Source organism: Perissodus microlepis, chromosome 10 (genome assembly GCF_051167445.1).
Source record: "Perissodus microlepis isolate ML-2025 ecotype Zambia chromosome 10, ASM5116744v1, whole genome shotgun sequence".
NCBI lineage: Eukaryota > Metazoa > Chordata > Actinopteri > Cichliformes > Cichlidae > Perissodus > Perissodus microlepis.
Window position 1 is genome coordinate 4,583,532 of NC_140470.1, and position 12,964 is coordinate 4,596,495.

Consider the following 12,964-nt stretch of genomic DNA (forward strand, 5'->3'; position numbering starts at 1 on the left):
AAAAGACTCCTGCGACCCTGGGTAAGTACCAGAGAGAACACTGAAATCAGACAGCGTCCTCTGGGAAGAAGTGAGTGGATGGCCAAAGGAAGATTATCCGCTGCCAGAGATCATCTTTGATCATCTCCCTCCTGATAAGCATGCTGGATAAGAGCATTCCCGTACTTATTTTTTTGCATTTACAAGCCTCTCGATTCGTTGATTACCATTCAGTGTAAAGAGATGTTTCACCATCATTTGAATGCAAAGGTATTATGTTACACTACATTCCTGTATTGTACCTTAAAAATAATCAAGTTACCAAAATGTTATGTTGTTTTTACTGTGTGTTACAGTTTTTCTCAAATGCTAAAACACAAAAGCCAATTCTGTAACCCAAATGACCAGTAGTCTAAACACATTTACTAAATGTAGCCACCATATTCCAGTACCATAAACACATGTCACATGAAGACACAATTCACAAAACACAACCCTCTGTACTCATAAATCTAAACACATTTTTCCTTGCTAAAACACATGTTGCAAAACAACTCTGCTCATATTCTCAAATGAAAGCCCATGTGATGCAAAATGCTTGCCACAGTCACCAATCTTTGAACACAGGGAACACACCTGGCGTCAGTCACTACACACAACGACTCAAAATTGAAGACACCTGTTGCTAATGATGTGACCCCACCTATAAAAGCATAGTTTGGTGAAGATGCCAAACAATCACAATGGATGAAGGCATTCGAGCGTGTGGAAGGAGAAGAGCTGCAGGCCAAAGAGGAAGAGGGGTTGAGATCAGAGGAGGAAGAGGTGAAGGCCTAAGAAGAAGAGGAGTTCGGAGTAGAGGAGGAAGAGAAGGAGGCCAACAAGAGAGAGGAGAAGGTCCAGGTGGGAGAAGAAGACAGCCTCGCACCATCATAACAGATGATATGCGAGCAACAGTAATTGATCATGTCATTGGCCATGGCATGACAATGGCTGAAGCGGGACGAAGAGTACATCCAAACCTGAGTAGGTTCACCGTGGCCACCATTATCAAGGCATTTAGACAACACAACAGGTATAGTACGCTATTGCTTTCTTTGTCACACTACAGTTTTACAGGCCTGTGAAAGTGGTCTGTTACTTTACATGTAGTTTTACATATAAATCAGTCAATTGACAACACGTTTCTTTCTTTAGAGCTGAAAGGATGCCACATAGAGGTGGGAGGGTTGCCATATTCACAGCAGCACAAGAAACCCTCATTGCAGATATGGTCCGTGAGAACAACTGCATTAGACTCCGAGAGATCAGAGACAAAGTCATTGCAGATAATGTAAACTTTGAGAACATTGATGCTGTCAGCGTGTCCACAATAGACCGAGTTCTCCGGCGCCAACAGATGAGGATGAAACGGGTCTACAGGGTTCCCTTTGAGCGCAACTCTGCGCGACACATAGAACAACGTTACGAGTATGTGCAAGTACGTATACATCCATGTCCACAGTACAGTTAGTGGACATACTGTGTTGCTTAGTGGCCTACATTACTTCTGGACAATACTGTGCTACCTGATTGACCGTTCTGAACACCTGTACGCTTTTCCATGTTCACAGAGGATAATGCAGTTGGACGCGATGGCCAGACCCCATGAGTACCTCTTCCTGGATGAGGCTGGCTTCAACCTCCAGAAACTAAGGCGAAGAGGCCGTAACATCATTGGCCAAAGAGCCATCACTGAGGTTCCTGGCCAACGGGGGGGTAATATTACTCTTTGTGCAGCTATGGGTACGGAGGGGCTTGTCCACCGGCATGCTGTCCTTGGGTCTTACAACACCCAACGTCTCCTCACCTTCCTAGAGGAGCTAAAAGACATCCTCCTGGACCGTCAACAACACCATCCTAGGCTAGCACATCACATGTATGTGATCATTTGGGACAACGTCCGCTTCCACAAAACACACCAAATCAGAGAGTGGTTCACCACCAACAGTGACCACTTTTTAAACGTCTGTCTGCCACCCTACTCCCCTTTCCTGAACCCTATAGAGGAGTTCTTCTCATCATGGAGATGGAAGGTGTATGACAGACAGCCATACACAAGAGAGAACCTCGTACGGGCAATGGAGCTGGCCTGTGCTGACATCCCAGTGGAGGCCTTCCAGGGATGGATTCGCCATTCCAGGGCGTTTTTTCCCGCGGTGCCTAGCAAGGGACAATATAGCCTGTGATGTGGATGAGGTGATGTGGCCCAATGCAGCTCGGCGACATGATGCCGCACAGTGACTGTGTAATACTGTAAAAAGACCGTGTAGACAATAAAAAAGACTTCACACCCTGATCATGTTTCCGAGAGTACTGTTGTGTGCGATAGATTCTGTTTTTGCATTGAGTTGTGTTACAGTGGTGTACGTACATGCAGGATGTTTTTATAGATTTATAGTCTTCATGTGAAACTCACAAATCTAAATGCCTAATCCTCTGCAGGGTTCTATGACGATCCGTTACTGTACAGTTTATAAAAATATGCATTGGCAGTTATGAACCAAAGAACCTTCTCACAAATTGAGCATTGTGTTTTCAATTGTTTTGCTGTAGTGTGTAATGCTGTGTATAGTGTTTACAGTTTTGACAGCTTCGAGCTGCTCTCGTGGTGTGGGAGTTTGAGTTTTGCAGTGGGAAGGTGTGGTTGTGTTTATGTAGCTTTAGAGAAGGGTGTTGTGTTTGGACATTGGGGGACCTGGTGGTAACGTTTGTGACATGTGTTTTAGCATTTGAGAAAAACTGTAATACTTGGCTTGATTTTTAGCTGCAATTATTATTCCTTATTTTGATATACAGAAAAATCATCCTAATTGATTTACCTAATCTAAACCTTTTAGAATGGTCTTGTAGAGCCCATGTTTAAATGCAAGTACCACATCAGCTGTCCTGTCAGTAAGTGCAACCACCTTCACTGTAGTTTTTTCACGGTCGAACCATAGCAGGCTCAAAAAGGCTCCTTTTAACAGCAAAAGTATCTACAAGAATAAATCTGCAGTGGACTTAGAAAAAATCTTTCTTTTTTGGTTTTAAATGTCTGAACAACTTGTCATCCATTCATTTTCTTAACCACCTATTCCAAGCATGTCCAACTCCAGGCCTAGGGCCGGTGTCCTGCAAGTTTTCGACGTATCCTTGTTCTAACACAGCTGATTTAAATGGCTAAATGACCTCCTCAACATGTCTTGAAGTTCTCCAGAGGCCTGGTAATGAACTAATCATTTGATTCAGGTGTGTTGACCCAGGGTGAGATCTAACACCTGCAGGACACTGGCCCTTGAGGCCTGGAGTTGGACACCCCTGACCTATTCAATACAGGGTTTTGATGGAACTGGAGCCACAGAGAATGCACACAGGCCCAGGGAGAATATACAAACTCCACACAAAAAGTTCCCAGCTGGCTTGAACACTCGACCCTCTTGCTGTGAAAAGACAGCAAGAAAACCAAGCAAAGAAACAAATGAAAAAACGGAAATTATGAAGAGATCGGTGAACAGTCAAAGGTCCTTGTAGAAAAGTTTCTCTAAAACCTCAGAGTTCATTTCCAAAGCCATGCTAAATTAATCACACAGACACACATTTGCAGTATCAACTATTTACATAACCCATTCATCAAACACCAAGCAGAAGATAAATGAGCCCTCTGTTCGTGATAACAATCAAAGATTAAAATTCTGTGTGCAAGTGTGCAAGTTTGTGTCTGTTCACTCATGTTACACGAAGCTCTTCAGTACAGCAGAAAAAAACAGGGTTCAAATCTTATCACACGCTCTGCACGCTGCTGGTACTGTACCAGTTATTGATTGCATAACTGTAGTTCTAAACTACGCTGAAAAAACATAAACAAACGTTTGATGAAGGGAAGTCTAATCACCATCTATCCTGATGAAAGCACCAGACATTCTTTCTTTATAGAGACTTTGTATCTGCAGCGAGCTGCACGTTTACATCAGTGCTATTTAAATCACAAATAAGGATTTGTAATTCATTTGTAATCTCTGAAATGTTGTGATACCAGTTGTAAAAAAAAAAGCCCTCTTTTTACGGCCACAACAGTACTGTCAGATGTATTATCTGCAAGCTTTACAAGCATTAACTCACATGGCCTTTAATGACAAAGAAAAGTACTAAAGCCAGCAAATTATGAAACGTTGAACCGAGGGAGCAATGGCGGTGGAGGCAAACCGAGAAAGGAAAAAAAAATGTGGTTGACACTTGACAGCTTGGGTCTATTTTTAACACGGGGAAGAGGTAAAAGCAGATGAGCGACAAGTTTTGGCGGTTAAGGGGGGTTCTGATCATTTCTCCTGTGCCTTGCTGTGTGATGTCTTGCTCACTGACAGGCGGTGACAGGAGGGGGAGATGAGACAGAAGCTTGTATTCCTCTGTGGGTTTCACATGCATGCCAAAGCTGCTATTAAATGGAATCTGTAAAGTTATTCTCCTGATGATTGCGATTGTGGAGGAGGCGCACCGGGAGCGGAGCGGGGGGAAAAACTTGAGACAGCGATTACGGATCAGACGAGGCTTGCCTTTCGTGCTCCCAGAGGGTGTGTGTTAAAGCAAGTCAGCACGAGCGTGCCGATGGAGGGGGTGTAGGGATATATGGATCTGCCACCGCGATTAAACCGTTCGCATCCAGGGAATTGGCAGGAGTCTCATGGGAGCTGGGAGGGGGTGTCCGACAACATTAGGGAAGAATGAACGTGTTTCAGCGTAGGGCTGGAACACATGTTGCTTCCAAATGAGGATTTTCATTTCACATGACAGTGTGGTGATGCCGTTTTATAAGGCTTTTGTAAATAAATAAAGCCATGTATGTGCACAGAGCATATATTCTAAGTCCATTGAGTGCGCCTACTGATGTCTACTGCTGAGTCAATTCTTTATAACTGTGCCAGACTGGCGACCTGTCCAGGGTGTACCCTGCCTCATGGAAGAGAATGGATGGATGGTCTCATAGCGCAAAATAAGGACACCACAGTGTTAGAGAAAACCCCAACAATCTATAGATCCCTTTAGATTGTTGGGTGAAGACAGTGAAGACAGTGAAGAGGAAGAACTCTCTTTTAAATGAAAGAGAGAAGGATCATGAAGGGACATATATCTGCCACAACCAGCTGGAGCTGAAGAGAAGACAGAAAAGAGGTGCAGAGAGACCAAGCACAAAAGACAGGACAAAACAAAAACTACAGGAGAGAGTAAGACAAAGAGTAAACAACATGTGAAAGTGGCATAAAAATGGAAAGTCCCATAATAAGATGGTTAACTAAGTGATGATTCTGAGTAATCTGATCCATCTCTTATTATGAGCTTTATCAAAAAGCTGAAAGCGCTATCGATCTGTCTCCTGAAACCAAACAGGAAAAGGCCCTGATAGATGAAAACTGTGCATTTCACTTCACTTTAGGTGCCCAATGTAAGTCTGCACTCTGAAGTGTTCTGCTGGGATAATATGGAGCTATATAACAATTTAAATACAGAAAGATAGCATCAAGAGGTCAATTGCCTACCTAATGTAGATTTGTAATTGCTTCAGGACACCAATGCATACATCCACATAAACAATCCTGAAACTGAAAATATGTGCACAAAAAGTGAGCACTCTGCCTAATTACTCTAATGTCTGAAGTTAATGGACTCTCACGGATGGCTGGCCTCAGGAAATCAGTGAACATAATGACCAGTCACTAATGAATGCTCCAAACATCAATGACACTCAGCTGAAAGGCTTTTTGTCTGTTGGCATGTTCTAAAAAACAGACCCAGCAGTGTGAAAGACAGAGTTTTCTTTCGCTTTGTGGTTCATGTAGCAAACACTTCCAAATTCCCAGTTGTGAAATCGAGTCAGCAAAAAGCTAAACTGCCTCCAACCTGGATTTAATCCTGATAGATCCTGTTTAGCATTCGGATCAGAGACTTCCACCTCTTCAAAAAATGTGAAGAGGTGATTATATGATACATTATTCCATGGCTCTGTTGTACTGTACTTCACAGTAGGGGGACAGTAAAGGCAACAGAGAGACATTTAGGATTAAGGGAGAATTCTCAGGAATACACTGCATTCTATAACAGTCAGTATTTCCTCTGCACTTTCCTGTCTCATAGCTACACGTCGGTTTATATACCATTGTACTTAGTCTGGAGAAAATAGAGCTTACGTCACACATTCTCTGCAACAGAACGGAACGAGCCTTTCAAATGACCATAGATCCTTTTCTATTTTCACACTTAACAATGGTTGCATGTGAGGACAGCTGGACATGAGCGACTGATATCAGGTCATCATGAGATTTACCAAAAGCAAAGGGAATGCTTTGGAAATACTAGAAGTGAAGGGATCACCACAAGGAAAGGAATACTATTATTTGTTCCAAATACAATAACCCCCTCAATCGTTTACTCCAAACACGTGTTAACAGAACCCCCTAGCTGGAGCAATTAGGGATACTGTCCTAACATAAGAAATGATCTAATAATAACAATGTGAAACTTCCCAAACACAATAAGGAGGAGGTGACGTGGATGGGTTGATAAAACTTTAACAAAGCAGTAAGTAGTTCATTTCCACTTTAAGCTGTCTTCTTAATTACATCTTAGGCCTGTCACTATCATTAAGAAGATAAATATCCCATAATCCAAATGACAAATATAATGAGCTCTCCTTAAACTTAACAATCACCACTGATGATTTGTATCAGAGTGTAGGGACACACACACATCTGGTCTTGTGGATTAGAGCACTTTGTCCTATAGACAACTTCACTCACTGGGTCCACGTGCTCATTTGAGGTTTGACAACGTTTTAGTCGATAAAGGTGAATGGCTTGGACATGAATTGTTCTGCAGTTTGGAGAAGGCCTCGAAGAGGACTGGCGGCAGCTCCCGGGCCTGGCCGCCATGTACTAAATACTTCAACTAAGGAATTAAGAATTAAGTTAAAGAATTGAAAAGGGCAGGAAGGGATGGGCATGTAAACAAGAACAAACAGCTTGTAGAGCTGCGGGAACATATATAGATGAGAACGGGAAGGAATGTGTTTGGAGGCGTGGTCCCGCTCCCAAAATTCTGATACTTTATGACCAGTTATGGAATCAAAGTGACATTATTATGTGTAAACTATTTGCTGACGATGGCATTTTTCACTGTATTCAATTCAATTCGATAATATTTATACTACATAGACAAGAACAGTTGCCTCAAGGTGCTTTATGATATAAGGTAAAGACCCTACAATAATATAGAGAAACAACAATCAGATGGCTTCTTATGACCACGCACTTGGCGACAGTGGGGAAGAAGAACTCCCTTTTAACAGGGAAACAGGGAGAAACAGGACAAAAGACAAAAGAGAGGCAGAGATTATAATAACTAATGATTAAATGTTGGGAAGCCCCCAGCAGCAAACACAGACATTTAAACTCCTTTAGCCTGCAGTTGCACAAATCAGAGTTGCATATGCACTGCCACTCTGCAACCCTTCTCTACTTCAGGTCCTCTGGCTTTATGCTGTTTGTGACATAATCTGTGTTATATCTGTCACTGATATCACTGATGCCTGACAGTGGATTTGACTGAATTAGAGTTTGAGCAATTAGAGCACTTTGGCCTTAGAGCAATTTGATGGCAGCAACCATGTTTTCTCATGTTTTCTCAGAGGGCTGTTGTCACTTGGACTGAAAATGAAGAAAACGAAATCCAATTATGACAGTATTGGCAGAGATCCCCTTACACTGTCAAAAAACCCCAAACTTTATTAGCAGCGAAAAACACATCATGGCTATCTGTGTGAGGAGGTGCCAAGATAGAATAAGATATGGTCACGGTGCAGAGGATATTTTTTTTTAATGAACAGCAATTATATTGTATATGGTGGAGCGTGGTGAGGTCTGGGGAAGATGGGGGTGTGGGGGGTTGCTGCACCACTGAGCTATTATCGGAGATAATGACATCAACTGAGCTCTCTCCTGAGTGTAGCTGTGTGTGACAGAAAAATAGATAAGAGCTTATAATTATGCACCACCCAGGGAGGAGAGGAGCTGTGGAAAAAGAAGAAAAACACAGGGAGATATGGAATGAGTAACAATTTAAAGAAAAGGAGAGTAAATCCAGAAAAGTGCGAGGCTAAGAAGTGCAGATGCAGGTCTGAATATAAATCCTTACCCAGAAAGTATTACAGATATAGTTATGCAGAAACACTAAAAGCACTAAGTAAAAGAATGGAGGAGGAATATATATACATATATAATATGTACAAAAACACACACACACGTACATGTACACTACACAGACATCTTAAGCCCCTCACTCTAATCCTCCCGGCTGACCCGAGACACTGATGCTGATGAGATGCTCGAGCTGCAGGCCTCAGGAGAGATGTGATGAAGAAGAAGAAGAAGAAAAGAGGAGGAGGAGGACTAGACAACAAGATGAAAAGGAAAAGGGCAAGAAGAGAGAGGAGGGGGAGGAAGATTTAATCATGCTGATAAAAGACACAGCGGTCTGTGATGAAAAAAATATTGAAATCTTAAGGACAATGAAGGAGATCCATAAGGTAAGAATTTACTCTTGCTCTGTCAGTGACTACTAATGTCAAGCGCCTTCGGGTGGCTGTTGTTTTGATGTGGTCCTATATTAAAAAAAATCTAAGCTGAGGTGAATAAAGCTGTTGTTAATGACTCGACGTGAGGTGGTGATTGGGCAGAAAAACATTTTATGAGATGACAGGGGGTGCTGCCCTCTGGAACGTCACAGACGAGCCAGTGAAATAATGTGATCAATAGAGTGGCTGGCTGCTTTTCTATGTTCGTGGTTACAGGACTTAAGGGACTGCAATGACGGGAAAGCTCCGCTTACATTGGTCCTTCATGAACAGCTTCTATATCTGTCTGTCAAATAAGAGCTGAGCTGTAGGTGTGCTCAGAACACTGCTGTAGCTTTGGGATGTGTTGGGAAGGCAAATTCAGTTGATTTCAACCACAAACTTAGAATGAATGTCCGTGTAGAAGACAAGCAGAACTGTGACATGAAGGGGCCTAAGTTATTTATTCTCTGAGTGTCTTTTTATAGATACATCTTACAATGCATACATTATTAAACCTTACTGACAGAAATGTTGATTATTGGCCAATTATTATTTTTAATAATAATGTTATTGTTATTTAGTATTATAATAACTGCTGTGACAAAAAATATTTGCTATAAAGAAATAATATATGTCTTCCACGGTGGTTAGCACTGTTGTCTCAGAGCAACAAGGTCCTCAGTTCAATTCCACCATCAGGTCAGGGTCTTTCGGTGTGGAGTTTGCATGTTTGCGTGGGTTCTGTCCGGGTACTCCAGCTTCCTCCCACGGTCCAAAGATGTGCTGTTAATGGGATTAGGTTAATTGGAAATTTTAAATTGCCCTTAGGTATGAATGTGAGTGCAAATGGTTTTCTGTGTCTATATGTTAGCCCTGCGACAGACTGGCGACCTGTCCTACACCCTGGACAGGCTCCAGCCTCCCTCGCGACCCTGAAAAGGATAAGCGGAAGAGAATGGATGGATGGATGGAATATATGTCTTATCTTTTTACCTTAATTATCAATGATTAACTAAGCGTTATTAGTCCTCTTAGGAAAAAAAAACAAAAAACATGCTTTCCAAAGGTATGTGGAAATCAGTTTTTCTTATACTGTCGACACAATCTTCATCCTGTAAAACCACTGAAATAGATCTGAAATTGTCAGCTCCTTAATGCTTTTGGTGGTCTTGGACTACAGGAGCAAATCATAGCATTCGTTCACACAGTGTTGATCATTACTGAAACCTTTCTTAATGCACCTTTCATCACAACGTCAGATAATTGAAGTTCACAGCAATCCAACAATACACATGGCTGTGTGTGCCACTGGCCATGAAGCAGCATGCTGCTATATGCACCATACGAAGGTAAGGGCTGAAAGTCTCTCCACTCTGTTAACACACTTTTCCCAGATTACTGTGTTTATTTATTGTTATATCTATTTTTTTCTTCTTCTTTTTTAAAGGTGTTACCGTGTTAAGCAGCCCAACCATAAATTCCCAGATTATTCTTAAGCAGAATTGCAGTGTCTCTTTTTGTATGTTTTTATGTGCTATCTAAAGTCGACGGCTCTGATTCTCGGGTGCTGATACATTTAATTGTAGGAAAAGTAGGAAATTAGCAGATGACAGAGGATTATGAAGAGTCACGCTAACTAAAAAATAGCACCGAACATCAGACTGATGAATGACATTTAATCCTGAGAGGCGTCTGAAGAGACACGGGACATAAACCCTACCTGTTCCTCCCACTCTCTCTCTAACAGAACCTCTTTGCTTTTTCTGCCTCGCTGAGAACACGAGTCCAACCTCTGATGGCCTGAAGGCTCCAGCTTAATAATGTGACTATAATGGCTTTTTCCACATAGCTGCCAGTGTCACCTCTTACACAATTACTCCATCTGACTTCCACTGAGACACTGCAATTATGTCTTTGATAAAGCTGGAGAAATTGTTCTCTTCACACAGGTGTCAGCATCTGCAAAAAACGGCCATTCCCTGTCTGTCCACATGCTCTGTGTGCTCTGTAGTTATAACGTCATTGATCAAGACACACGCTGGTTACTTTGTTGTAATCTACAAGCTAGTATGTATCAAATGATATCATGAGAAAATGATAATTTTTTGTTTTTTAAATGCAATATATGGTAAAGCCCTGTGATAGGCTAGTACCTCTCACCTTACACCTGCTGGGATATGCTCCAGTCCCCCTGTGACCTCGAATTAGATACATGTTTAAAAACTTATAAAACGTATGGTTGGAAAATTGTTAACGGCTTTTCAGGGTATATGTGTAGGGCTGCTCAACGGAGCAAAGACTGCGAGTTCAGGCAAGCAGGTTGAGCTGCACTGTGTCCTACACAGTAATATAGCTCAATTGCTCCACGTCACATACCAGACATGCTTTCCCACTTTGTTGGTCTATTCAAGCTGCAAATTTTTTCATCTCTTCATCAGTTTTCCCTGCCTGCTATTTCAACCCCTGCACCACCCGCAGAATCCATGTGTAGGTATATTTACTCATCGCTCTCGAAACTGCAAATCTGCGGGAGGAGATTCATTTAGAGCCTTGACACCAAACTATATTTTGCTGCATAAGAAATAATTTCAAAAGTTACTTGTCAGACTGAAATACCATTAATATGTCCCAACTGATGTCACAGATCAGTGCAACAGCATATTTCAATAGATTTTTAATGGGTCATATCATCCAAAATTAATGTCATTCTTTCTTACTACACCTCTACCTGCTATTGCAGTGCTGATAATAAATGTCAGTGCTGACATTTAAATGCTACTGCCATCAGAATTTCAAGAGTTTAAAAAATTTAATCACGTTAGTTACTCTTTTTTTTTTTTTTTTACTTTAATTAATAAACATACAAACCTCATTAATTTGCACTAGTCTTATTTCATATGTGTACGTGACACACTGCTGCATGTTTCTCCTATCATCCTCTCAGTCTGATCACAACTCCTTTTACTCACACATGACATGAGGACTGCCCTGGTTGCTGTATGAGCTTTTCAGTTTGTGGTTAAATTAAAAAGCACTGGAAGAATTCAAATAAAAGCTGCTGGGCTAGCTTGACTTCTGAACTGCTGTGCCTTTGTTGTTAGCTTCCTCCATGATGAGGAAGCTAGCTCTCCTGTTAGCAACCAGTGATGTGCTCCTGATACATGCTGTAGCAGAGTTCTTGTGTGTTACAGGCATCAAACGAGTTCATATTTGAAAATGATGAAGTCTATTCACTTAATAAAGTAATCACTGAGTGTGCGTATGACCTGCCCTAATACTTGAAGAAAAAAAACCTAGGATTATGTCCAGGATTATGACTCTGTGAAGTTGTTAGAGTATCGACCTCTAACCCTCACCCTCATTTAGAATAACTTGACATGGTATATCTCATCTAAGCCCATGCCTTCACTACCATCTGTGAGCTGCTTTATTGACTTCTGCTTTAGTTTTTCTCAAGGACGGGTGAAGGAAATGTGCGATTGTTGACAAATTCTGGTTGCAACATCTGTTAGCAGCACTGTAAGCAAGATACATGTGTTCACTAAAGTGGCTGGAGTCAAGGCTCTTCTTACTCCATCCCCGGTGGGTTGAGTGAATTCTACAGACCTTGGCCTTAGGAGACCTTTTCAAACCCCATTAAATAACTGTGACAACTATGTTTTTTTTCCTTTTTTAAAAGAATAATATAATATTTTACCTTCTCTCTGCTACTCGACTGCATACTGTAATAAGGAGATCAAAATATGTCACTAAAGGTACCTGCTTAAACATAAATAAATAAAATGACTGCATGCCATTTTATTATGAGCATGCTGTTTCCTGATTTGACTGAGAAGTGGTTTTGTCGCCTCTGCATTAGAAACGTATACTATAAATTCTGGTGACGTGTAGAAGTGAGTGGATGATTTTATTCTGAAGGTTCAGGTTAGCACTTCTGGATTTATTTCACTATGTCGTATAATTTGCTTCTCCTGAAATGCTTTTAAAGAGAACCAATTCTACTAGCAGATGTTACATTGATTCTATTTTACAAGCCTAATGTGTTGAAAGTGTTTTGTGGAATTTAGCGAAACTTACAAGCCTGAAATGAAAATTCTGACAATCTGGACAAGAGCCAGATATTCCAATTAGCAGTGTCTGTGAATGACTTAATTATTAGTTAACAGTTAGTGGTTACCATAAAAGGGCTATTTACATCAGACTGCTGATGCACTGGTAATAGAGCAAAGGATTCAGACTGGCCTTAAGAACCACGTGATAAGCCTCCTGCGGCTCCCTCAGCTGTAAATAGTCATTAGCTAGTATACTGTCAAAGCCTGGCCACATCACAGGCAACCCTGAATTAAACAGTGGGTATAAGGC

The 12,964-nt window shown here is 41.4% G+C and overlaps 2 protein-coding genes across 2 annotated transcripts in view; one reads left to right on the forward strand and one right to left on the reverse strand.

Annotated features, from left to right (window-relative positions):
- The window catches only part of esama (endothelial cell adhesion molecule a), a 63,117-nt gene that overhangs the window by 40,615 nt on the left and 9,538 nt on the right, over window positions 1-12,964 (reverse strand). The window lies entirely within an intron of this gene.
- LOC146378656 (uncharacterized) lies at window positions 346-2,589 on the forward strand. Its single transcript, XM_084941557.1, has 3 exons — window positions 346-1,054; window positions 1,177-1,459; window positions 1,593-2,589. Exons 1-3 carry the CDS (start codon window positions 723-725, stop codon window positions 2,205-2,207), a joined length of 1,230 nt encoding a protein of 409 aa, XP_084797683.1. The 5' UTR covers window positions 346-722; the 3' UTR covers window positions 2,208-2,589.